We start from the raw sequence: 24,830 nt of genomic DNA, 5'->3' as shown, positions 1-24,830 counted from the left end.
CAAGTAAAAGGAAAAAACTCGTGGCTTTTCAAACAGTAAATGCAAAACGTGATGGGAAATTTCTTTTATATCAAGGTGAAAGTTACATCAAGAAGGAGGGGGAGGGTTAGTAAAACAATGTTTTTGCAAATATGTAAAGTAGAATAATAGGAAATCCGTGAAAATTGAAACGTGATCCCATACTTTTTAACTACTATTTTTTTGCGTTTACCCCACAACCTTGTTTTAGGGAAGAGAGGCTAGTCCAATTTCAACTCAAACATAGCCAAGTGTCCCTTTGTTTTCATCGGATATATGGGCATCATCTTTTCCTCTCCATGTATTAACTTCTGATATTAGACAGAAAAGGGGGTGCTTTCTTTCTTTGATTTCTATGAAGAAAACATCAATTTCCTACAAAGAGAGGTATGCATCTAGCAGAAAATGGGAAAGCTTCCCGCCCTTCTCCTTTAATTAGCCCTATGTGGCGCACATCTGAATTAGTCAAGCCGGTGATACCAGATGATTATACCAACAAATAAAAAATGAAAACGGGGAAAGGCTTGATTTCATGATCTCCGCCAAGCCATACACTAGAGAGGTATTCCTTTTATTTTCTTTCTGTAAAATTTAGAGGCTTTACTATGTATGTGTGCATGTATATGCTTGTAAATACACACACATATATACATATCCATACACAGACACATGTTTGTATGCTTGCATTTGTGTGCTTTTATAATCATTGCTTTGGCTTTCCTACGTTTGTTATTTGATCTTTGTCGCTAATGCCCATGCCAAAATAACACATGCACAAAGAGACAGAATACAGATAAATAAACAAAATATTTAAAGGAATAATCCTAGAGCATTGCAAAATATTCATATCAGAGAGAGAATGAGCAAAGAGAAGCGACTGGAAATTTAGCAACTCAGGAAAGATCAGAAAACAATGTATTATCTTCTTACAGCAAATACTATAAAAGCTAGTGCAGCTGTAACTGTTCCAAAGGATGCCTTTTTTTTACAATTACTCAGCAGACTTACTATATTCAACCTAAAATGACCTTAAAAGAATCAAGAATGAAACCATCCCCATAAACTTGCTATAAAAAATCGCAGAAATGAGAGGGGGTATAATATATACCTAGGTGCTAGGACAAGGAGCATCCTAGCAGCTATGTACAGAAATTAATGGCTGGATAATATATGTAGTAGCTACTATGGTAAGAAAATGAAACCACCAAAAAGAAAAAAAATAGAAATCAGGTAATAGTATCGTTTTGGTTTCCATGAGCAGTTGATTGGTGCTCATGTCTGTGCTCCTCTTGACCTTTAGACTTAGCATCTTCATTACTACCAGCTATGCCACAAAGTACGGAAAGATTTGAAGGTCTTTGGGAGCACCAATTTTCCGGAACACTTAGGAAATGTGTGTCGATAAACTTTCTAAATCTCTTTTTATACTCCCTTGGGGAGATGACAGTAGGAAGCTGATTCTTCGGAACCACAAGCGAGGATTTGACCCAATTCTCAAGTTGTTTGTCCCATGTGTACTGCCTGAGATAGTCAATGATGCCACAAACAAGTTCGCGTCGCTCAGTATCCACTCCAACAAGTAAAGAATAGTCCATCACATTGACTGACTGTTATTCAGAAAATGATACCAGTTTAGAAGCTAAACCATACAATTGCAACAACACATTGTTTATCATAAGCAGAAGTCACATGCCTTTTAGCACAATTATGATTTGGTAAATATGGGCTACACGTAATTTATTAGTAGGATGTCATGCAAAACTTACATTGAGGAAGCCACAGTCATTCCACACGGCTCGTTGCAAATGCCTCTTTGATCTCATTCCAACATATAAAGGAGAGATGTTCATGTCATTCACAAAATTTTGGTCCAAAAGAACATCTCCTGCAGTATTGCCAGCTGAATTAAATCGAGCATGCAGAACTCCTTTTAGATCATATTGCCTAGTAATATTTCTTCCAAATGAAAGGTTCTCCATCACCATGACATCATGTCTTGTCTCTTTCCCACTTTTTGTTGGCCTTACTATGACCTGCAAAACACAAAAACTGAGACAAAAATGCAACAGGAGCATGTGCACTGTGCTGGCAAGTAAAAAATCAGTTCTATTCTAATAGCCAGAAAATGAAGTTTGTAGCTGATTAACAAACCTGATAAATGCCAAGAACTTTTGCAAGGCAGGTTTGATTGCCCTTCTCGTAGCATTGTTCCATGTACTCAAAATAACTACGACCAAACTTCAAGAACGAGTCAAATTCTGTTCTCAAGATTTCTTTGATGATAAACCGGTCATCGAGAGTTTTGGCAAACAAGGATTTACTTTTCCCACCTTTCGCATCCCACTTCCTACACCTACTTAGAGAAGCAATATAATCAACTTCAGATGGGCAACATCGACCTCGCAAACGAGAAAAATGGCTAGCATAGAGACACATAACTGAGTATTTACGCTTCCCAGGCAATTTTCCCGAACCAAAGGAGATTTCCGGATGAACAGCAGCAGAATTTAACATATCTAACCCATCTAAACTAGATGAGCGTGTTTGTTCTGAAACTTGGGAAGACTGAATCCCCTCTAAATCTAAAGAACTAGTTGAGGAGAAATGAGGAGAAGTCAGTGAGAATAATCGCATTAAGCTTTTCGAACTCTCATATGCATTACCATCCATTCCTCCATCTTTCCTTCCATCATCTCCAAGATCTTCACACACAATTGGCAAATCCCTCAGCCTTGCTAAAGCACAAGCGATGATGCTTGAAACTTCATCTTCATAATCAGACAAAACGTACTTCTCACTTCCAATGGGAATGTGCAACTTTGCACCCTCATCAGTAACAAGTTTGTAAGCTGTAGTTTCTACCGCATGGGTTGTGATGGATCCCAACTTTAGCGGGTAACCTCTCTGCAGATCCTTCACGTATTCACGCCGAATTTCAGGGAATGGAGCCCACCACCCTTTATCATTCTCAATATTGTCCAATTGAGGATCCATAGAATCTCTGCCAGTCCTCCCATCAACACTAGAAAGACTTAGTTTTTCATCACCAGAATGTGAACAATTAGTGGGTGAAGGAAGATTCGATTGTAGATTATTTTCGTCGCCAGAATGTGAACAATTAGATTTCTCTGCAGGATCCTCGACAGATAATCCATTTGCAGTTATTTTTGCTGCAGCAGATAACTCAGTAACTTCAGCAAAAGCAGATGAAATTGATGATGCGCTTTCTTCTCTAAATCCACTAAGATTAGCATCAATAGGAATTTCTGCAATGAGAGAACCATTTGCTTCGGCAGATACCAGGTTCAATTTCAGATCACAATTATGGTTCAAAAATTCACAACTTTCTTCAATGGTTTCTGTCCCATTGTTTTCCTCTGCAGAAGAATCCTCAGTGAACTCAATATTCAGATCATGAGAATCGTCCAAAGTTATGTCACCTCTTCCCAGATTAGCTACTGCCTCATTAGTATCTCCTTCAACACTGCACTTTACTTGTTGCTCTTTGTGGCTAATAGGTTCAATATCTGGCACTGTGGATTGCTTCGGGTTAATGCCTTTGGGATCACCATCCGTATAATAAGAAGATAGCAATGAATGAAGACGGCGATCCCACACACACGCCTCAAGCAGAAGATCCAGTCGTATTCTGTTCAAGCTTAGAAATTTATAAACCACAACATCCTGACTCCCATTCTTAACTACATTTTGTACGTCAACCTGAAATTGATTCCATATATGAGAAAAAGAAAAATAAGTTTCTGAAATTGAAACTGAGACTCAATTATGATGGATAAATCCACCATGGTTGATCAAATTAAATCCTAGAACAGCAGCAAAAGGGAACTAACCACTATGGCAATGCCTCAATCCAACATGGTTCATCCAATAAATTACTATAAAAATAAGTAAAATCCTAGAATGTAGCAGAAAGGATCTAACCTCAAACTGAGATCTCTCTTCCTTCAACATGTTTTCAATTTCAGAAAAATCCTTAATTGATCCTTGAAGATTTAGCACTGTTCCAAGACGAGACTTTACTGCCTTCAGAGCTTTTTCTACATCAAGAAACATCATAATCCCTTTCATGTGCACCTAGTTTAAGAAAGAAAGGAAATCCTAGGTCAATTTAAACAATACCACATGCAGATTCCACGTTCAGCCAAATATACAAAAGCATACAAAAGCATGGGTACATAAAAACAGGATCCCACAATCATAAGAGCACATACATCATCAAAGTCCTGCTTAAGAAATTCTCCTTTAACGGAACTGCTAAATTCCAGCTCCTTGGGAGGAAGAAACACGGAATAAGTAGTTACAGTAGAGTACTTGAACATAGCAACCATTCGCCCTAACCTGCACATGTTTACAGATGACATGAATATCTTCAGAGAGGACAGATGAAATACGAGAAAAATCCTCTCATGAATCAACATGGCTATTTATCTCATAAGACAGATCTGACGATCAATGCGAAAAAAATGATGTCAGATCAAAGGGAAAAAGGGGGGGGGGGGGGGATAGAAGCTTCTGATGGATAGATAGCCACTGGATACAAATGTATAAATATAACAAACTACTACTTCACAAAGAAAGGAGAATGGAACTATGTTAAGTAGTCATACCCAAAGAAGTAGAGGAAATCCTTATCAAAGGAGTGACCACAGGGAGACAGTCTACTAAAAAAAGAGGAATTTGAGAAACTGAGCTCCAAAAACTTTCCAAAAGAAAAACCACGTGAGCAAGTGGATATTAACACTCTTTTTGTGGATAATGAGCTTCCACTCTGGGATTTGCATTTACAGCAACGACTCCATATCCAGAGTTTCCCTTCACGTTCACCTCGCAGGCCCTTGTCCATGGGAAGATGCCGAATTTGAATGGTTAGGAGCTTGTTGTGATGCGCATAATGAAAAATGTGAGCTTCAGGGGATTCACCACAGGTCTTGCACTGCTTCTGCAGAAAAAAAGAGCTTCTTTGTGAACAACATAAGCAAATGTTGCCAGCTCGAGAAAATACATAATTAATGCAGTCCCTTTCAGCGATATTCCATTAGACAGGTTTGGATTATTAAAGCCACCTCAAATGATGTGAATTTAACTGAAAGAACCTTAATGCAAAGAAAGAGTTTGAAGCGGAGAAAAGTTGAGTGATATGCACCTGATTTAGCAAATTATCCTGCAAAAACTTTTCGAGGGGAATATCAAAATCTCGATAGAACTTAATCCGAGAAAAACGACTATGCTCACACATAGTCCCTCTTGAAGCATTCCGGCAGGACATCAGAACCAAAATACTCTCAGAATCCAATGACGATGCCATGTCATCCTTCTCTTGGTCTTCAAGCTTTTCACCAGATACTTGTGATTCCAAAGATTCTTCCTGTGGCACAAGTGGAGTATGATATTGCTCCTTTTCAGGTGCATTCACCTCATTAGAACTCGGTTCTTGTTCTGCATCATTATGATTAATCAAATCAGGCACATTAGAAACTTGAACATCAGCTTGGCCCTGATCATCTTTCGTGGCTCCATTAAAACTAAGATATGAGGACATGGATTGACGAGAGGTGGAGAAGAGAGGAAATTTATCCCCCACAATCCTTCTGACGGAGGACGAGATAGATGATAATCCAGATAGAACGACTGGGTTGTATGGCTCATATGGTAGAGATTCGCTTTCTGTGTCTAACTTAAGATTTATGTCTTCATGGAAGCCACTAGATATTGGAATATCAACTGTAGAGGAAGAACTGGTTTCACCGACATGCTCCTCAGCATTAGATATAATTCCTTGTCCATCAGTAACCGATGCTGTTTCATTACCAAGTGTTAGATTCACCTCCTGGCTAAGAGGAAGAGTTGAGAACATTGCTTTTTGATCCAGGAGAAAAGAAGTCTCTAGGATTAAATTGTACGCCACGACAATCGCATCATCTTTGACTACACGTTTAATCTTCTTCAATTCAACACTGTTAGATCCCATTAACAAAATCTGCCCAAAAAGTTAACATTCAGTGGACAACAACTAAATGCTCCGGATGTAGCAGACAAGGGATAAGGAAACACCGAGTAGACGGTCCATGTGACCTGAATAAGCTAATTCAGCAGCATTTTGTTCAATTGTTCATGGAGTCAAATTATCATTAATATTGATGTTCTTTTTGGTTAGTCATCCGGGCAGTACCAGATTAAGGTAACTCCATAGTTAATAGCAAAACCAGTTAGCTAAGACAATAAACTTAACAAGTTATGTTATAATTTCAAAATCTTCTGAAAACTCGTAAATTAAGAAATAGTTTGAAGTTTTACTCAGCAAGACAAAAAGGAAAGGGAAGCATCAGTCAAAATCTAGCATCAAATAGGAACTCCCGAGTATAACAGCTCCCACAATTGTTGAGTGTGTATGTGCACGAACAATGTTACTACAAAGAGAGATAACGATGTGCCAAACTGTCTTTAATTTTTCAAGGAGTCATAACACCAAAGTGAAATTCAGAATGCTTATTTATCAATGCATAACCACCTCCTTCAAAATGCAATCCGATCTTATAAAAGAAATCTATTTCAAAACAATTGACGATAACTAATTATCCAATTACACAAGCTTATTATGATACACCAATTATTTCGGTTACACAAACTCATTGCCACCTTGTATATGCCATGTCATCAATCTTTTTCTTTTTGATAAGTTATGCCATGTCATCAATCTTAAAAAGATGTAACAAGGAATTTGACAATATGGCTAATGAGCACAACGAAGTGAAGATTTGTAAGGTTCACAATGCAATATTCTGTACTTTTTGTAGTGCACTGGAGAAAGATGTATCTCCTTCCAACTTAATTCAGAACAAGCTAACAGATAAATGCATGATCCCACTATCAGTAACACATTAGAAATCATCAATCAAAAGAAAACAGAAAATAAGCACACTCACTGTACATCCCAGACGAGTAGGACAGCCCTCAATAAACATCAATGTTTTGCTAGGCTTTTTCCCGGCATCACCAGAAGTAGAATGTTCTTCTACAAACTTTTCGAAATGAAAGGAATCACACTGCATGAGCTTTCGGACAACCAATACATCAGCAGATAATGAACCTGTGCAACGAGCAACTTTCTCCAAGCGATGTTTCATATCAAAGACTAAAGTTAATCCTTTCTTCAAAATAGATTCCTGTATGCTACGAGAAACAGCATTCTCCACTAAAACCACATTCGGTTGGTACCTTTCTATCATATCGAGGATAGATTTCTCACTATCTATCTCCTGGTATCATAAATAAACAAAAAAGGACAATCACTAGCCAAAGAATATGCTCATTTTGGTGATTTGACACATCGCAGAATTGTTGTTTACCTGTTGCATGGACTCAAATGATGACAACTCACTTGAAGAGAGCCCTAGTGCACCCTGGATCAAAAGCAACCTAGGTTTGTCGTACTTTGTTGGCATGTGCTTGTGCGCAGCATGTTTTTTAAAGACCAGGCCCCTGACAAAACGACTACAAAAAACAAATCCCTTAAGCCTGGAGAATTTGGCGATCCCTCCATCCCGAAGTCTTAGTTTGAATAAGCACTTATCATTATAAATTTTACAATCATACTGCATGTTACAGTGAGTGGACCATACAAGGTTCCTATATGTATAGAAGCTTGGGTGTCTTGCATAAAAAACCATGCCTTTTTGTAAGGTTTTTCAATTTTTGGTCGTCTTTTTAAAAACCCTTTTGAAGTCTAATTGTTCAGATGCCGTTGTACCTCCGTTTTCAAAATTCCAAAAGACAGTCAATTTTTTGGAAGAAGTGCGATAATGGACATTAATGAAAGCATGGCAGAGGAAACCAAATGAAAAGGAGAATTGATGAATGAACACTGCCTAATATCTAATTTTCCTAGATTTGAATCAATGAGGAATGGAGTAAGTATAACATAGATAAGGGAATGGTGGCTAGAGTGATACCTTTGGCTTGGAGAACCAGTTGAAATGCATTTTATCTTCACATATTCTAAAGGATTCATCTTTCCTTCTGTAGCATCAGGCTTCACAAATGAAGCAGCCTCCCATGACAAGGAAGTGATTATATCAACCCAGTTATCACCTTCTTTCCCCGAAGTGGCGACACCAACAGATTTAAGAAGGTCACTAACAAGGGCCTTAAGCTTCCCATTCATTACTTCTTGCAATGCCTTTTGCCTTTCCTCTTTAAACTTATAACTACCAAAACCTTCTTCACCGAAGCTGATTAAAGATGCTGGCCTGCCCCAATTCCGACCATCACCACATTCATCATCGTCGTCGTCATAATTAGCCACACTGCCCTCAATATCATCATCACCATCTTCTGGTTGTGGGGGCAGCCAGAACTGCGCATCAAATTCATCATTACAAGAGGTTCCAGCTTCGTCATCATCATATCTTTCCCTTCTACTATCCTTGGGTTCCTCGGAATTACCAGTTCTCATTAGTTCTACATTCCTTCCTATGCATGTAGCATAACTGGAATCTTCTTGACTGCTGTCTGTACTACATGCATCTACATAAACCCTGATAAAAAGCCAAAAAGGGAAATCAAGTCAAAATAAGTAGGCTCATTCATTATTCAAACCAGAACAATCAGCCTCTCTACTTAACCTCCACCTAAGAAAAACAATAACATAACTAATTACAACTAACCTCCCATCTGTGTTTGCATCAACTGAAAAATCACCTGAATAGTCACAAAATAAGGAATCAGCTTAAAGTGTATGATAAATGTAACTAATATGTCAAAATATGAGATAAAGAAAGGAGAGCGTACTGCAACATGAGCCATAGCTGTTTATGCTTTGTAATGAAGCAGCTGGATTGATCATCAGACTTGCATTCTCTTGTGTTCCACTGCAAAATTGGCACAATTGTTCAGAATCCCTGCAAAATTTTAAGGAATTTCCACTTTCCAGTTTCTCCATGCTTCCACCCGGCTTTGTTTATTGAGCACCACAGTATTGACACAAATTTTATTGGACGCCAGGAATATCTTAGACCTGCAAACTTACCACAGCCAAGTCAATAATGTGAAGTGAACAACTTAAACAAACAAAAACAGAGTCATCCTCTCAACAAAAAAAGAGTTATATGATGCGGCAACCTAATCTTTCATATGAAGACGACCAAGTCTATGAGAACGCTTATTGACTTCATATTAGCATTATTAGGCCGTCACCATGTATAAAGTTCTATAAGAAGCTCTCTCTATAAAAAAATTTCATTGGCTAGTTTCCAAGAAAAGCCCACGTTTATATGTCATAGTTTTTTAAGTATAGAACATAAACAACATTTCTAAATTGGGTGACAAACTAATAAGTTACAGAAGATATGTGATGGAGGGGGTACAACTGTTAAAACAATGATATAAATATGATAGAACCGACAGAAAACAAACATTATAGCATGACAGTTCGGCGGTTTCAGTATAACAATGACTAGCCACAAACAGGGATGTAATCTTGAATCATTATATTAAGAAAAACATAAAGAGGATAACAGTTACTATTATTCTCTTTTTTTCTGTTTATAAGTAGGATAACAGTTGCTACAATTATAACTAACTTTAGGCACAAACCTATATACCAATTACCATGAATTAAAGAGCAGGAAGTAAATCGGGATTTCCCATCCAAACTCATGATTCGGCCCTAAAAAACAAATGAGATAAAACCATTTGCACGTTACAAGAAAAACAAATATTTCTTTACAATAATAAGGACCACCAAAGGTTGTGGTGGGATGAATAATCTCCGGTTAAAATCCTGGAATGGAAAAGAACCGAATAGGCAGCGCTTTTCCGCGAGGCCTTATGCGACAAAAATCCGAATTAGTCCGGGTAGGAAATGAAAACAAGAGATTAAGATAAAAAGGACAGAAAATAACACAGATTGAAAAAAGGGCAAAAAAGAAAACCGCTGCACTGCCCACTCGTTTAAATAATAGCCGCCAATGAAAATCTAGAAAACTTTAAAGCTGTCCTAGATTTCAAATATCAACACTTCTTCTTGAATCACAAATTAACAGAATCAGTTTGTCAGCAAAGAAGAAAAAGAAAAAGAGAATTCTTCTTATATTCATTAAGAAGTTTGCCTCGAACTTATATACTGTAAATTCTCTAAGAACTTACATTCAGAGAGCGAAAAGAAGTTGTGAACCAAATTGCAATGCCGTAAACAAAACCAAAAAATAAGATTAATTCACAAAGACGAAAAGAGAATTGGTAGTAACCCCAAGTCCAGTCTGATTAAAATGAAAAAAAATCTGTATCATAGATCATAATCAAAGAAAATAACAAGATCGTGGACTTTAAAAAAAACAATAAATATTAACAATCAGCAAAACAGAAAGCTAAAAAAGAGAAATAAGATTTCAACTTAACAGTGACTTACAGTTAAAAGAACCAAATTGACATGTATATGGTGCCCCATCCAAATCAACCCTTTAGCGAAATATCTTTACTACCCAGTTAATATTTCCCAATTGGGTAATCCAAAAAATGGAAAATCTTGGAAAAATTAAAGAAAGTTTAGGAGAGGGAGAGAGAACATTTGATTTAAATGACTTTTAAGGAAGAGAAGAATGAAGAAGTTTGGAAAACAATCTTTTTGGTCCTAAGTAGGACCCACTCTTGTTTACTGCTTTTCAATTTCTTTTGCTTCCTTGAATGGCAAATTTATGTAGGCCCAGGTTAAATACCAAATACTTTTTGAATGAGAAAAGTTAAAATTATAATTGTACTCCTAGTTGTTATATAGATTTTCAAATTTTCAAAAATTCAAGAGGCAAAAAGATGAATATACATACGAAAAAAATACATTGCATACACCTCTGTATTCATTTGAACGTTCTTGAAAAAATACAAAAAAGATATTTCTTTTTTGAGTCCAGAACCAAAGTGTGATTCTTTTGGACACAAGAGACCGAAATAGGTGAAAAAGAAATTGGTAACATTTCTATATATAACGCCCTTTTAAAGGGCGCTATAGTTTAACGTCAGTTTTGTCCGTTAAAGTATAGCGCGGTAAATAATCACATTATACCCGGCGTTTGCATTTTAAGGCATAACGCTTTAAACAAATGCGCTATGCATCTGCCTCTTTTGTTCATTTTCTCTCACCTTTTATCCTTCTCTTTCTTTTCAATTTCCTTCTCTATTTTCATTAGTTTTTTTCTCTCTACTTTGAAAATTACATTTTCTAAAAATATTTTTCAAAAAAAATACTTTTGATGATAAATAATTTGTGCTAATTAGTTTAAAATAACTTCTGAGCAGTAATTAATGTTTGGCCTAGTTTTTAAAAGTTATTTCTAAGTGTATTTTTTTTTAAAATAATTTTCAAAAATATATTTTTGGAAAGAAGCTACTTTTTCCTGCTAATCAAAAATTCCTTCTGCTTCTACTCAAAAATATTTTTTTTGGTTCCTTCTAACAACTTGTTTGGATGGTTGTTAAATAGGTTCACATAAATTGAAATGGAGGGAGTAATATTTATATCAATAATAAAATTCAATACAATAATATATTTTATCATAAGATTAGTATCTTTATCCTGATAATCAAATATGAAAGTTTTTTATCTTAATATATCACTAACAATTTCTTTTTTCTTTTTGAATTATTTATTGGTCACAGTTTAACTTGAAAAGCCAAATATAGCAGGAATACATTACTATTTGCAAGAAAAAGGAAAAATAATAGCATAAGAAAATGTATTCGAATTTTTTTAATAAAAAGTCAAGAAATTATTTTATGTAAGCATTATCTTAGGACCCGTTTGGCCATAGAATTATTTAATAATAATGAAAGGTGAACTAAGAGAAAAGACAAGGTAACAACGTGACTACATCAAATCGATCATTACGTAAAGCGGCACATTTCATCATATGTAACAACCATCCAAACAAGCTGTTAGAAGGAATAAAAAAAATACTTTTGAGTAGAAGCAGAAGGAATTTTTGATAAGCAGGAAAAAGTAGGTTCTTCCCAAAAATATATTTTTGAAAACCATTTTAAAAAAAATACACTTAGAAATAACATTTAAAAACTAGGTCAAACACTAATTATTGCTCAGAAGTTATTTTAAATTAATTAACACAAATTATTTATCATCAAAAATAATATTTTTAGAAAATATAATTTTCAAAGTAGAGAGAAAAGAACTAATGAAAATAGAGAAGGAAATTGAAAAGAAAGAGAAGGATAAAAGGTGAGAGAAAATGAACAAAAGAGGCAGATGCATAGCGCATTTATTTAAAGCGTTATGCCTTAAAATGTCCTTAACGGACAAAACTGACGTTAAAATATAGCGCCCTTTAAAAGGGCGTTATATATATAGAAAGGTTACCAATTTTGTTTTTCACCTATTTCGATCACTTGTGTCCAAAAGAATCACACTTTGAATCTAGACTCTTCTTTTTCACACTTGTTTGTGACTGGTTACATATGGATATACGAATGGATTTGATTGGCTTCTACCACATTTTATTAAAAATATTGGCTTCTTTTGCCTTTATTGTCATTGTATCCCATTAATTCTTTTGGTCTTTTGCCACTAAACTCTTTATTTTTGCAATATATTTTTTCCTTCTCTTTTTATAACCAAGAAATTTTTAAGCACAAGTAGTGCTCGGCGAACCAAATTCGATGAATAATAGTTTGTCCTTTATATTTTTGCGGAAGGGTTCAAAACCACTTTATTGCCATTGTATCTCATAATTATTTTTATCTAACCAAGTTTACATATTTTTGTTTTTGGTTACTGTTATTATTCTGTATTGCTATAATAAACAATTAAACTTTCTGAAAAAATAAAACAGAAAGTTAGTAATACTTGTTTAACGAAATAGATTCTGGAAAACAAGAAAACAGTATAGGAATAAATAGATCCCACTGAATACACAGTATGTCCTTAAGGAAATTATTCCCCTCAAGTACCCGAGGTGCTGGAATATATCCTCCCAGGATAGAACGATTTAACTCACCGGTGTACGGGTACCAAAACTCTGATGAACTGCGAACCACTCAATGGTCGTAAAACACACTGGAAAATATTGTGCAGAAGAAGAAGAAGCTCAGAAAAATTCGTAAGTAAAGATTCTGGGATTCGAACTCTATTTATAGAGTTGATGACAATGTTTCTGAAAAGGTTTGCAACCTTTCAGAAACAGCCATGGCTGTTGAAAAAGGGTGTTTGAAATATTGCGAAAAAAATATATTTAAAATAATCCGGGAAAGAAAACAGGCCTGACCAAACCGGGTCGTGGGTCATGGGTTATTCCGAATTGAATTTTTCGTTAATTATTTAATTAATTAATTAAATAATTAAAAGAAATTTTGTCCAAAAAGATTAATCAATCAATCTTTGACCAAATCCAAATTCGAAGCCGAAGCCGACGGCGCGAGGCTTGCCTTTTTCTTAACTCTTTAAGAGGTAGAAGAAGAGCAATTATATATATACCCATCAAAAGCTTTTTCTTCCTCCGATATGGGACAATGTCCCTTTCCCAAGGGAAACTCAAATATTTCATTTTCCCTTCATTTCTCATTCACCTTCTTTAAGTTACACAAGCTTAAAATTCCAACAGTTACAACATCTAAATTTTTTTTACTCATATTAAAATTTCAAACATACTGTTATGGATAAAATTATCGTCTGCTAAATCTCCACCCTTTTGCCAAGTCATGGAGGATTTATTGATTGGTGTAATAGGTGTATGAAATAGTTTGATTCCCATGCTGAAGCATCGGAACTATGTTAAAACTTATTATTTAGGCGTTTCAACAATTTTAATCTACTATAAAGTCAACCAAACACAATCTAGAGGTTGTGGAATAAATTGAAAATGCTCCAAAGGAAAAAGAAGAATTTGAGCATAGATTAGACTTGGACGTCTTATTTTAATAGTGAACTGAATACCCAATCACTTGGTAATAATGGGGGGAGGAAACCTCTGTTCCGTTTTTTATAATTTATAATGAAAGAGAACGACTTGCCAAGTGGTCTTATATAAATAATCACCTTGGATTAACTATGTTGAATATCGAGTTTAAAAATTATTTTAGAATTGAACTTTCTTGTGTTCAAGATCAGAGGTACAAAATTAAATCAAAAGAGGTGAAAGTATCTAGAAGCCAGTGTTCAAGGGTAATTTGGTAGAAATTTTATGGTAGCCCCTATTTAACTTGTATCTACTTTTTCTAAAAGCTTAACTGGTACCCTATTTAGTGAGTCCCAATTTTTCCTTTTAATTGTAAACAGTCAATTCTACTCTTCCTTTTTATACGGCTGTTTAGTAGTGTGAAAAAATGGAGAATTGGGGATGAGGGATAGACAATTAAATAAGAAACTAAGGTTCCTTATACCTACGCTACGCGTGCATAGACTCCGAAAAACATGGTTCAATGCCCCTTCTAAGACGGCTTTTTGTCCACCCATTCAGACAATGATACATTTATAATTAATGAAGTATATTTTACAAAATGACTTATTGTTGACAAAATCTACTACTAACTATTTTTGCCACATTGGACACTTTTCCCTTGTAAATAAGGTTCACGTATTGAATTTTTTTTTTTCTTATTTGTCAATAATGATAAGTATCCCTCATTTTTGTAACAAGAAGAATAGATCTGACCAAATATTAACGGAGTTATGGATTTGGACCATTTTACAAAGTGCATGGGCAAATTTGGATGTTTTTCCTTTTTCGTTTATTTTGATACTTGCTTCTAACGTGTATGGTCACGTTCTTATCAAGATGTTATTAAATTACTTCAATTCTCTTTATTTTTTCAAGTTCACAAGCCATATATATATTAAGCTCATATACATTTTCTTATTTTGATATAGTGTTTTATCAACAATTATTTAAAAATAAATGAGTTCAGCATTTTATTTCATACTTAGTTTTTCTATGTTTAAGTTGTTTATTAATTAATTGTTTATTCTTTTAATCATTAAAAATTAATTAAGTTTAAAAGCATATATAGTTGTCAGATAATTATTAGATTAATGTCAATAAATAATCATTATGGATCACAGAGAAAGTCTTTCATATAAAGATGTCCCACGAGACCACAGTCCGTCAACTTATTTGATTCTTCCATTTATCATCTATATATTATATTAAAAGCACGAAAACTCTTAGTGAAATATCGTTCGTCTTTTTTATCTTTTTAAAATAAAATTATAATATAATATTTTCCTAATATTTATAGATTTGAAATTAGCTAAAATTTTAGTTATTAAACTTTTCCTTTTTTGAACTAGAAAACCCTAATATTTAAGCTTATTAATCCCACAAAAACGCCGTGCAATAGAATGAATTTTATGGACTTCCAATTAACTCCAATTCCTATGGGGATCTAATTGCTTTGCATAAAGGAGAAGAAGGAGATGTTCATCTCCGTTACACCACATTGGTACTATCTTCTTTCTCTTTAATTTTGCTTTCGTCTTTTTAATCCATCTTATATTTATTTTAATGTGTGATTTATGTTCAATTTTTCATGAATTTTGTTTATATAACATCTTGTTTTTCTTTTCACTACTTTTTTCATATTCTCAAATTCATTATTTTTTTATTTCTATTTATTATGTCTATTTCACACATCAAGATAACCGTTATTTCCTTAATTTTCACACGTAACTAGTCATACGTAATAAGCCGGAGAGGGATGAGATTTCATTGAAATATTGTGAAATTTAAATCAGATTCATATTAAATGAACAATAAATAACTTTTTATTTAATTTTCTTTTCTAATAAAATTTCTCACTTGATTTGGTATAAATGTGAATCTCTTACTGCAATGTTTCTTAATTTTTTTATATATTCTTTTAAATCTGTTGTATACATATTTAATTTGATTTAACTAAAATTTAATTTCTTATAAATGCATTTTTTTTTGTTTTATGTGTAAATTTGATAGTAGACGGCTATGAACAATGAAACTTTATTTGATTTCTACAGCTGTAAATTTCTTAATACATAGGACTTTGAAATTAACTAAAATTTTGATTATTAAATCTTTTTTATTTAAATATGTAGGATTCCTAGTTTGCACCTACATTGTACCTTTAACTTATGACAACTTATTATTTCCTTATATTCATCAATACCTTTATGTTAAGTTTTATATAATGAAGTTAATTACTTTTTATGCAAGTCAAGGTTTCCTAATTCATATTAAGTTATCTAGCAAAGTAGAAAACCCATTATATGAAGGAGACCTGTTTATGAGGGACTAACTTTTTCGATGGTATTTGATCGCATCGTTTTTTCACATTTCAATGAGTGAAGAGGTAATTTGCTAGAAATTAATTCGTATTACGATCCATGCGGTATTTCATCACTTTCTTTCAACAAATTGTCATTGATATTGCACGTTGTACTGCATATGTAGTACATAATTTTATTCTTTTTCTATTTTTGTCTAATTTAGTAACTATGTTAATTTTTTTGAACAAGAAAAATCCTTAGATAACATAAAAGCAGAAGTGATGCATGTCAGTTCAACAACAATCGTTAGCTTAATGTCATTACTACTATATACAAATTCTTCAACCATGTCCTATGTCAGTTGGGAACATCCTTTATCACGTTTGGAAAATATCCAAACACCATCGCTGCTAATTTATAAAAAAATTTACTTTAGCCACATATATGAGCAGCGTAACATTTGGTAATTTACATTCCATTAAAAATGTAATTACCTTATATAAATTATTATTTTTATTTGAGTAATGTAATATTTTTTATTTTTTCCATGTTACGGAAAAATATTTTACACTTGGGAGGAGTTAATATTAACTATTATAAATGAATCAACAAAAGTTAAATTGGGTCTTTTAATGTTGAGAATAAATAATTATGTTCTTAAATTAATTATTTATTAATTATTAGCAAAAAACTCAATTCAATTATACTCCAAATTCATCAAATAAGTAAAAGTATTTTCAAGTTGACAAAAGTCTTAGACTACATAAATTTATTTTCTTAAGAATAATATGGCGGTAAAAGAAACTAGACAAAAGAGCGAGACTTGAAGCAGTAAGGATGAAACATTGGAAGATGACATATTAATTGTCATTTATTTTTTCCCTTTTTTGCATACATTCCATTATCGCCCACTACGTGGGATTACACTTTGTATGTTATTATTGTTGTTGTTGCATATATTCCAATGACAGTTCTCTATATTTTTTACATATTAAGTTATTTGTCTTAAACTATTAACTCAATAATATTAGTCATTTTTAAATCTTATATTGTCACTACTATATTCCCGAATCACTAAAAGACCAAAAAAAAAATATTTTAATTTGTGTTATTTGATAAATCTTTGAAAAATTGTGATAATTATTTTTGTGTGACTTTTTGCTTTTCTCATAGAAATACTTATAACTTTTATAAGATATTCCCACAGAAGTCCTGAGAATCACAATATAACTTCTAAGAACTTTTTGTAGGACATGATTTTATCCTTTATAGTGCTAGCTAAATGTGATTCATTATTTTCAAAGCTTATACTTTATAAAGTTTTTATTTTATAACTCAATCACATTGTTTAATATGTTTTATGTAATTTTATAAAACTATGCATTAATTAATATGGGTACACGTGCAAAGCGCGTACCCTAGCTAAATATACAAACACTGCATAATAAAATAGTATCAAAAGCAACATAAAATGTACAGTAAATTTGGTGTAACGACTAGACTGATTATTTTTCTTTCTAGAACCCCGTTTTCCTATTTAAAACTTTTCGTATTTTTTCTGTTTTATGACTTGCGGGGACTGTTGGTTTGGTTTTGGAAGGGTCTGGGTTGAATTCAGAACATTTAGTTCCATAATAGTGGCCTAAGGTGGCCAAGTTTGACTTAAGTCATCACTTTGAGTAAAAGACCTCGGAATTAGGATTTGAAGGTTCTAATAGGTTTGTATAGTAATTTTGGACTTGGGCGTATATTTGGATCGAGTTTCGGATTATCTGGGAGCGATTCGACACTTATTGTTGGAAGTTGGCATTTTGAAGGTTCTATAGTTTGCTAAGTTTGACTTGGAATTGACTCTGGTAATATCGGATCCCTTGGGTATTCCGAGCCTCGCTATAGGTTCGTCTTGTCATAATGGACTTGTATGTAAAATTTGGTCCAATTCTGAGTTGTCTAAGTATGATTCGTTACTTTCGGAGTTAGTTGAAAGAAGATAGAAGGTTGGAAGATTGATTAGTTTGGTTTGGGGTGTGATTCTTGATTGCGATGTCATTTTATGTGTTTTGAGGCCTCGACCAGGTCCAGATTATATTTTTGAACTTGTTAGTATATTTGGACGGGATCCCAGGTGGCTCGGGTGAGTTTCGGACCACCCGGAGCATGTTTAAAGTTGGCAGATTTTTGTTGGTGCCGGTGTGATGGTGTGATTCACGATCACGTAGGAGGTCCGCGATCACGATAAAGGAATTTTGGAGGGGCAGCTGTTGCTCTTCGAGAACGCAAGGTAGGCCCCGCGAATACAGTGAAGGACCTGGCTACTCTTCGCGAATGCGAATGAACCTATGCGAACGCGAAGAAGGAAAGAAATTAGGGGGATAGCAAGACTTGGCCTTCGCAAACTTGGGAGGGGAGACCGTGAACGCGAAGGGTTGGGTGGCAGTGGCCTTCGGGAATGCGGCTATGAGCCTGCAGATGCAAAGGGTTGGATGGCAGTGGCCTTCGGGAATGCGGCTATGAGCCTGCAGATGCAAAGGGTTGGATGGCAGTGGCCTTCGGGAATGCGGCTATGAGCCTGCAGATGCAAAGGGTTGGATGGCAGTGGCCTTCACGAACACTGTTGTGAGCCCCCAAATGCGAGAAGGCAGGACAGGGCAGGGCAGCATTGGCTTTCGCGATGGCGAGGTTCTTCCACGATCTAAATGAAGGATACCTGAGCAGAATATAAGATTTAACTTCGGAACTTAGCTCATTTCATCCTATTTTCTCTTGGCTTGGGTGATTTGGGAGCTTCTTGAAGAGTCATTTTCATCAAGTATCACTAGTTAAGTGATTCCTACTTGTTGTAAGCTAACTACATGAATTATATGTGAGTTTTAACATGGCAATTAGTAGAAATTATAGGGTTTGGGTTGAAAATCTAGAATTGGTAAAAATAGGATTTGACTACGAAATTAGGCATAAAATTAAAAATAAATAATATATTTGAGTTCGTGATGCTATGGGTAATATTTAGCTTTAAAATTTTCTGAAATCCAGGCACCTAGGTCCGGGGTAGACTTTTGTTGGCTTTCTGTCTGGGAGTTGAGAATTGATTCTAATAATTAAACTATGTGTTCTTGAGTATAGATTGATTAGTTTTCACCTCCTTTTAGCTAGTTTCGAGACGCTCAACATTGATTTGAGGTGTTAGTAAGATGTTGGAATCAATTATTGAATATGGAAGCAAAATAAGTTTCTTGCCTAATCTTGTAAGAGTTAATTTACCCCCGTAGATATTCTATTTGCTATGTGCTACTTGCTATAGGAGCTACGCACGTACGAGGTGATGAGCGTCCGTGCGTAAGCTAGATTCTTGATTTATGTCCGGGAAGACTTAAATTTACATCATGCCTTAAATGTACTACTTGAATTAATCTTGCATGTTTAAATACTTGAATTTATGACTGAGCTTGATACTAGAGCTTACATAGTTGACCGAGCCGTGTTACTTTAAGTTTTGGCGGAATACTTGATTATCGGTAGAGTTGTGCTTTCTCTTGCGTTTATATCCTTGTGTTGTGCTTATTTGATCAGTAGTTTCGTGATTACTTAAACTCTGTCACGACCCAAATCCCTCCACCGGGGTCGTGATGGAACCTAATTTCTAAAACTAAGTAAGCCGATTGCTTAACATTATTTAAAATAATAAAGCATGGTATAATAAAAACAGAGTTTAGCATAAATGCGGGAATAGAAGTAGTAAAAGCACTCAACATCACCTCCCCAGAACTAGGTAGTACAGAGTCACGAGATCTAGCTGAATACATAGGAGTATCTCAAATGTATAACACAGTTCGGATAATAAAATGACAGTATAAAAAAGGAAAGGACTTCAAAGGACTGCGATGGTCAATGCAGCTACCTCGAATCCTGAATCCGCTACCTCCAATATCTGAATCTGCAAAAAAATATGTAAAAGTGTAGCATAAGTACACCACGATCGATACCTAGTAAGTATCTAGACTAATCTCGTTGAGCTAGTGACGAGGCTCAAATCATGTGATACTCACTAGTAAAAAATAACATGTACAATAAATCAAAAGACTGGCAACAGAAAAGATAACAGAAACAACAATAATAATATCATCGGAACAAGTGATAACAGTTAAAAACAAGAAAACAATTAGGCTTCAACAACAAATTATTAAAATAGAAATACATACCAATGATACCTCACACCCACATTGTCAGCTTCACTCGCACGATAAGGACCTCGTGCCACAATACCAATCACACCGGTACGACAAAGACCTCGTGCTAATATCAAACACACTCGCACAGAAGAAACCTCGTGCCCGCACGGTAAAGACCTTGTTCCCATATCAACCACACTCGCATGAAAGAAACCTCATACTCGCACGGTAAAAACCTCGTATCGATACCCAAACATTTCATTTAACATGTCCACATGTGCCACAAAATTCCAAACAATAATGCCAAAGCTTTGACTTCATATTTTTATCAGTAAGTGCATGAGGACATGTAAAATAGTAAGGTACAAATGGGTATTTAACAAATAAAGCAATACTACGGCTCAAAACAAGTGTAGTGATCATATTCATATAGCCAAAAAGTGATTAAGTATAGTTCATGTGCAATACATCCTCAAATTAAGGAATATTAATAGCCTAAGACCTATTCCAATCACAAACCACACATAGTACCCATGTACACACTCGTCACATCGTGTATATGTCATATTTCACATAACACAAATAAGAAATTACGGCCAAATCCTCAGAGGTTTTCTCCTACACAAGGTTAGGCAAGATACTTACCTCAAACGAGCCAAATCAATACTCTAAGAAGCCCTTCCTGCGTGAATCAACCTCCGAATGACTCGAATCTAGCTAAAATAACTTAATAATATCAATAGAAGCCATAGGAAGCAAGCCCAAACAATAAAGCTAAGATCTTGGTTCAATTATGCAAAGTCAACCCAAAAAGTCAACCCCAAGCTCGCACTCCGGAACCCGACCAAACTGATAACTTTCAAACACCCATTCCGATACGAGTCCAAATATATGTGCTTTATCTAACTCCAACCTCAAATCGACCCTCAAATTATCAATTTTCACTCTCCAAAATTATAGTCCAAAAATTCCCAAATCCCACCTTAAATTCACATAAACTAGGTATAATAATCTATGAGTAATTAATATCTAATACCAAAATCAAGTAAGGATTATTAACCCCTCCAATTATGATGAAAAACCCTCCAAAAATCGTCTCCAACCGAGTTCCACAACTTAAAAAATGAGAAGTAACCAAAACCCTTCAAAATATAAACCTGTCCAGCATTTTCGTATTAGCGGACGCTTAACCGCATCTGCGGCCAGAGTGCCGCATCTGCGCCTTACACTCAAGACCCGACCTCCCGCTTCGGCGGCCCTCAAAGTGCTTTTGCGCTTCCATTTCTGCGGACTCCCATCACAGAAACGCATTCGCTTCTGCGAAAAATCACCGCATCTGCGGATTTCCCCCTTTCCAAGCAAGTCTCGCACCTGCACAATCAAGGCTGTATCTGCGGCCAAACTCCCGCATATGTAAAATCACCAGAACTCAGAATCTTCAGCAGTGCCAACAAATCCAAAATAATCTGAAATCAATCTGAAACACACCTGAGACCCTAGAGACCCTGTTCAAACACATCAACCAATCCCAAAACATAACACATACCTACTCGAGGCCTCAAACCACACAAAAAATATCAAAACCACGAATCGCACCTCAATTCATGCTTAAGGAACTAATCCAAATTTCCAAATTCAAAACTTACGCAGAACATGCCTAGACAACTCCGAATGACCTAAAATTTTGCATGCAAGTCCTAAATGACAAAACAGACCAATTCCAACTCTGAGAACCACAATCCAAACCCGATACCATCAAAGTCAACTCTCGGTAAAACTTATCAAACTTTCAAACCTTCAACTTGCCAACTTTCGTCAAATAGAACCAAATCGACCTAGAAACCTCCAAATCTAAATTCAGACATACGCCTAAGTCCAAAATCACCATACGAAACTATTGAAAATATCAGAACACCATTATAGAGTTGTCTACACAAAAATCAAACTCCAATCAACTCTTACAACTTAAGCACCCCACCTTGGGACTAAGTATCTCAATTCAATCCATAACTTTTCTGAAAACCAACCACCCCGACAAGTCACGTAACCAAAAATACATATATGCAAAGCATCAAATAGGGGAAACATGGCTAAAATACTAAAAATGACCGGCCGAGTCGTTATATCCTCCTCTCTTAAACAAACATTCGTTCTCGAACGTGTCTAGAGTCATACCTGAAGTCTCAAAAAGGTAAGGGTATGTGCTCCGCATCTCCCGCTTGGTCTCCCAAGTAGCCTCCTCGGCCGAATGACCTCTCCAATGAACCTTTACCGATGCTATATTCTTCGACCTCAACTTTCGGACCTGCCAGTCCAAAGTGTCCATCGGCTCCACATCATAATTCAAATCCTCATCCAACTGCAATGTGCTAAAGTCCAATACATGTGACAGATCCCTATAATACTTTCGGAGCATATAAATGTGAAACACTAGGTGAACTCCCAATAAACTAGGTGGCACGACCAGTCTATAGGCCACCTCTCCCACTCTCTCAAGCACCTTAAAAGGGCCAATATACCGTGGGCTCAACTTACTCTTCTTTCCAAACCTCATCACACCCTTCATAGGTACAACTCTGAGTAGAACCTTCTCACCAATCATATATGCAACATCATAAGCCTTCCTGTCAGCATAACTATTCTGCTTGGACTGTGCTGTATGGAGCCATTCTTGAATCAACCTCACCTTCTCCAAAGCATCACTGACCAAATCAGTGCCTAACAACCTAGCCACTCCTGGCTCAAACTAACCAACCAGAGAACGACACTATCTCCCATATACAGCCTCATACGGAGCCATCTGAATGCTCGACTGATAGTAGTTGTTGTAGGCGAACTCTACTAACGGAAGAAACTGATCCCATGAGCCCCCCAAATCAATGGCACATGCTCGTAACATGTCATCCAATATCTGAATAGTACGCTCGGATTGTTCATCCATATGGGATGAAATGATATACTCAGCTCGACCTGTGTGCCCAAATCTCACTACACTGCTCTCCAAAAATACTATGTAAGCTACATGCCTCGATATGAGATAATAGACATGGGCACACTATGAAGACGGACAATCTCTCAAAGATAAATTCGAGCCAACTGTTCTGAAGAGTAGGTAGTCATGACTGGAATGAATTGTACAGACTTGGCCATTCTATCCATAATGACCCACACTACATAAAATCTCCTCAAGGTCCATGGAAGTCCAACTACAAAATCCATAGTGATACGCTCCCCCTTCCATTCCGGAATATCAAGCATCTGAAACAAATCACCCGGTCTTTGATGCTCATACTTCATCTGTTGACAGTTCAAACACCAAGAAACAAACTCAACAATATACTTCTTCATCCTCCACCACCAATAGTGCTGCCTCAAATCACAATATATCTTTGTAGTACCCGGATGAAATGAATACCATGAACTATGGGCCTCCTTAAGAATCAACTCTCGCAACCCATCCATATTTGGAACACAGATTCAGCCCTGAAGCCTACCCCATCATCTCCAATAGTCACCTCCCTAGCATCACCATGCTGCACCGTGTCCCTTATGGATCTTCGCGAGTGGGGCTATTGACCCGATGAAAGTTTTACTAATCTTATGGATCGGGGCATTCGCCTTGATAGTATTATGATATATACATATGGGAATGGGCCATTCACCTCGACAGTATTATGAGATGCACTTATGTAACGGGCCGTACGACCTCGGCATTATCATGTAACACCATTCTAATGGGATCAGACCATTCGTCTCGGTAGAATAGTGTGTAATATCGTTAGGGAATCAATGCATATATGAATTTCCTAACTTGAGATTTGACATTCGCACCTGATATTGGTCACATATATTCCATTTGAGGTAGTAATTAGTACTTGATGATTTCGTATTTATTCTTCTATTGTGAATCATGTTATTTGCATTTATTTGTTTCGTTTCTATTTGCTATGTTTCTAACCTGTCTACTTCTATGTATATTTTTATCTGGACCACAAGTAAGTGTCTATGTCGACCCCCTCGTCACTACTTTTTCGAGGTTAGACTAGATACTTACTGGGTACGCATTGATTTACGTACTCATACTACACTTCTGCACTAATTATGCAGGTAGCGAGACAGGTACATCTGGTGGTAACTCAGGGCCATAGTCGTACCAGCTGGGAGACTTAGTGGTGAGCTGCCTTTTGTGCTTCGACCCGTAGCACCCAGAGTCTCCTTTCCCTATATTCATTATATTCTGTCTACTTTTATTAAAGATAGTTAGTTGTAGTAATTTTGTATATTCTATTAGATGCTCGTGCACATGTGACACCGGGTTTCGAGGATTTTAGCCGATGTTCATGGTTGTATTTGCTATTAAATTATTCAGCTTTATGTTTTGTTCA

At 35.7% G+C, this 24,830-nt stretch overlaps 1 protein-coding gene and 1 long non-coding RNA gene across 6 annotated transcripts; one reads left to right on the top strand and one right to left on the bottom strand.

Annotated features, from left to right (window-relative positions):
* The first annotated feature begins 100 nt into the window (after positions 1-100).
* On the top strand, positions 101-24,830 carry LOC138908989 (uncharacterized). Its single transcript, XR_011415477.1, has 2 exons — positions 101-580; positions 24,553-24,830. It is a non-coding gene; the product is annotated as an uncharacterized lncRNA (long non-coding RNA).
* LOC104085721 (putative 1-phosphatidylinositol-3-phosphate 5-kinase FAB1D) lies at positions 879-10,630 on the bottom strand. Of its 5 annotated transcripts, none has more exons than XM_009589832.4 (13): positions 10,445-10,630; positions 8,827-9,059; positions 8,703-8,736; positions 7,989-8,573; positions 7,386-7,530; positions 6,963-7,295; positions 5,183-6,016; positions 4,647-4,978; positions 4,251-4,377; positions 3,961-4,113; positions 2,170-3,738; positions 1,785-2,051; positions 879-1,625 (listed from the first exon to the last, which is right to left on the bottom strand). In XM_009589832.4, the coding sequence occupies exons 2-13, from the start codon at positions 8,975-8,977 to the stop codon at positions 1,245-1,247; spliced, it is 4,911 nt and encodes a 1,636-aa protein (XP_009588127.1). In that variant the 5' UTR covers positions 8,978-9,059; positions 10,445-10,630; the 3' UTR covers positions 879-1,244. The 5 variants fall into 5 exon arrangements, with proteins under 5 accessions (XP_009588127.1, XP_009588125.1, XP_009588128.1 ...); XM_009589830.4 differs by having other exon boundaries at positions 8,827-9,052; XM_009589833.4 differs by lacking the exon at positions 10,445-10,630 and adding an exon at positions 10,183-10,339 and having other exon boundaries at positions 8,827-9,052.

Source organism: Nicotiana tomentosiformis, chromosome 4 (genome assembly GCF_000390325.3).
Source record: "Nicotiana tomentosiformis chromosome 4, ASM39032v3, whole genome shotgun sequence".
NCBI classification, from domain to species: domain Eukaryota; kingdom Viridiplantae; phylum Streptophyta; class Magnoliopsida; order Solanales; family Solanaceae; genus Nicotiana; species Nicotiana tomentosiformis.
Note: the sequence above shows the minus strand (reverse complement) of the source record. Positions and strands in the feature narration are given on the sequence as shown.

Bases quoted from the DNA above. Each gene is read 5' to 3' on its own strand.
- LOC104085721 (XM_009589832.4), bottom strand. From the start codon at position 8,977: ATGGAGAAACTGGAAAGTGGAAATTCCTTAAAATTTTGCAGGGATTCT. The intron at 8,737-8,826 runs GTACGCTCTCCT...GTGACTATTCAG, and splicing joins CAGCTATGGCTCATGTTGCA to GTGATTTTTCAGTTGATGCA. The intron at 2,052-2,169 runs GTTTGTTAATCA...TGTGTTTTGCAG, and splicing joins AAGTTCTTGGCATTTATCAG to GTCATAGTAAGGCCAACAAA.